Here is a 2,892-nt window from a genome sequence, read left to right on the forward strand (position 1 = left end):
CTCTCTAGCACAACCGTCAATTTGGTCGGAACTATCATCGCACCTGCTATCGTCGTAGATGCACAACTAGTGTCGTTGCCTGATGTAGCGACGAAACCGTCGTTTGTCACCACCATCTAAACCATATTTGATTGTTTTTTTTTAATTCTTTTTGTGTTTGATTAGAAAACACAAAGTGTCACCACCATCTAAACCATATTTGATTGTTTTTTTTTTAAATTCTTTTTGTGTTTGATTAGAAAACACAAAGGAAATTTGTCACTTTAGAACTTAAATCTCATTATAATCTCATAGTGTTATAAACAACACACGTTATTAGAATCAATTACAAAAGCTGTTTAAAAATAAAAACATTATAATAATATGTAATATAATATAAAGATACCCCAATAGCCATCCCTATAATTTAATAACTTTTGTTGTACAAACATTGTCCTCCATACTTTTGTTTCATAAATTCTTTTGCCAACCCATTTGACATATGCACCACCTCATTACAAAACCGCATTATAAATTCATACCCAACCATGACTTTGAGTCGGCACTTCCTTCGTACCCAATTAAAATCTTTTTTTTTTTCTGTAACTTTGTTCTTTTTACAAGTGGAAGTTTAATATTTAATTTAGAAAGTTATTATTATAAGTCTATGTGGGTCAAGACAACAATCAATGCATCTGTACAAAGTCTTAAAGAAAGCTTATGTCTTTTTGGTTTCCAACTATTTTCCCATCATGTGAACTTTGGCCAAAAGAGTCATCTTTCTTGGCTCTTCTGAGTCTTTTTGGCTTAAATATTCTCATAAGTTAGACTTTAAGTAATGGGTCTTCCTCAAACTTGAGAAAAACACAAATCTTTTTTATTGAGGTTTATTGTAAGTTTCTTGAATCTTGAATGGTAAAAAAAATGTCATCTTTTAGTGGTCTAGAGATTGGTTTGGGTGTCCTCTTTGTATGTATTCTCTTGGTTCTATCTGCTGAGCTCTACTATCTTCTGTTTTGGAAGAAAAGGCTCTCCAAAAAAAGGGTAGATGTTGAAAACCAACATATTCCATCTTCCAACATTACCCACTCTTCTTACACTTCATGTTGGAAAACCTCAAAATCCATCAAAACCCAAGAAAAAGATATGCAAACCCATATCAAACAACAAGATTCAGACATGGGTTTGGGTAAAGATTTGGTGTTAAAAGGATTGGGAGATGAAAGTTTGGATCTTGAGCTCATGAGGCTGCATAACCTATGTGGACCACCTAGGTTTCTGTTCACAATCAATGAAGAGACCAAAGAAGATTTGGAGTCTGAGGTGAGCAAAAAGGGGTCAAGAACAGGAAGCTTTAGTGACATTCTTGATACTTTGGGGACACCATTTTTGTCTCCTCTTGCTTCACCATTAAAGGTCCCACAACAACACAACTTGGAGGCTTATGCTTATAATTACAATGGAATGAATCCTCTGTTTGACTCCAATGAGTTTGGGATTAACAAGATGAGATCTTCACCACCACCATCATTCAAGTTCTTGAGAGATGCAGAAGAAAAGCTTTTGAAAAGATTGATGCAAATGGAGGGTGAGAAAAGGGGAATTCTCAAGAGTGTGGATCAAGATTCTCCAAGAAAACAAGAGGGAAAAGATGCTTCTTTTGTGAAATTTGTTGTTAGTAAAGGTAAAAGTGAAGGTGGGCATCATCTTGTTTCAACAAGTTCAAAGGTTCTTCCATTGCCTTGTTCTCCTACTAAAACAACAATGGCTACAATTGACAAGAAAAGGTGAGTGGTGGATTTACCAATTCATTTTCTATGTTTGGTTTATTTTCCATATTAAATAATGATTGAAGAATATATATACTTTGTGTTTCACCCAATAGGTAGAAAGAGAGATGGTGTTTTGTGTAATTGTTGGTGATTTTAGTGTTATCAATTCTTGTAAGTAACTTATGTTTATTTAAAATTAAGGGGGAATTCCTAATTCCAAGTAAAGTTGGTTTGAGACTATTTTGATCTATGACTTCGCGAATGACGAGAGGGGGGTGGGTGGGTTGGGGCACCCCTGGTAGGCTTCGAGTAACTTATTCGGAATTAATAAAAGCGAACCAATCGATGGAACTCTGCGAGTAAGATGATGTTTAGTATGAGGTAGTTCGCAAAATGTAATTTAGAGTTGGTGTATATTTGCCATGCAACAACCAAACAATATCTTGGATTAAAACAAAGAGAGAGAACATATTTTTTTGTTGTTGATTTGAAAGAACCTCAAACTACTTTCTACATTTTTTGTTGTGAAAATTTTAAAGATATCACTTGTAATGGAATTAACTACGTGCTTTCTTTAATCTTTCATTACGACATTACCTAAGTTTATTTAAAAAATTTAACCGTGTTGTTGTAATATTTTTTTCTTAATATTATCACGTAAGTTTAATCTATCTATATACTATATAATAAAAGAAACCTGATTTTGGACACGTGTCATTCATTGAAGATGTCTACATTTGTAATTTCCTACCTTTTCATACTTAATATTATTATTTACCAAATTGACACTTTTTTATTTAGTTAACCTTATCTCTTATTTTATGAGAAAAAAATATCGATTATAAGCATGGTAATTTCCTAGATAAAACAAAATAATATATATTACTAGGTTATAACCCCGTGTATTACACGGGTTAAGTAAATAAAATATCAAATAGTTAATAACAAAGATTTAACAATTATAAAACGATATTTTAAGACACTTTTTCTGATATCCGAACAAAATTTTGTTTTATTTATGATCAAACTTGTGATGTTTGTTAAGTTTATAATTATATAACATTTGAACCATCGATTAGTAGACAAACTGTATCATTGACTTTCTCACGACGTGAGCCCAAGTTTTATTTAAATAACAGTA

At 32.4% G+C, this 2,892-nt stretch overlaps 1 protein-coding gene across 1 annotated transcript; it reads left to right on the forward strand.

The window, feature by feature from the left end:
- The first annotated feature begins 563 nt into the window (after positions 1-563).
- Positions 564-1,976, forward strand: LOC110940020. Its single transcript, XM_022181584.2, has one exon. It carries the CDS (start codon positions 892-894, stop codon positions 1,768-1,770), a length of 879 nt encoding a protein of 292 aa, XP_022037276.1. The 5' UTR covers positions 564-891; the 3' UTR covers positions 1,771-1,976.
- Positions 1,977-2,892: the final 916 nt, after the last annotated feature.

Source organism: Helianthus annuus, chromosome 5 (genome assembly GCF_002127325.2).
Source record: "Helianthus annuus cultivar XRQ/B chromosome 5, HanXRQr2.0-SUNRISE, whole genome shotgun sequence".
In the NCBI taxonomy this organism is placed as follows: domain Eukaryota; kingdom Viridiplantae; phylum Streptophyta; class Magnoliopsida; order Asterales; family Asteraceae; genus Helianthus; species Helianthus annuus.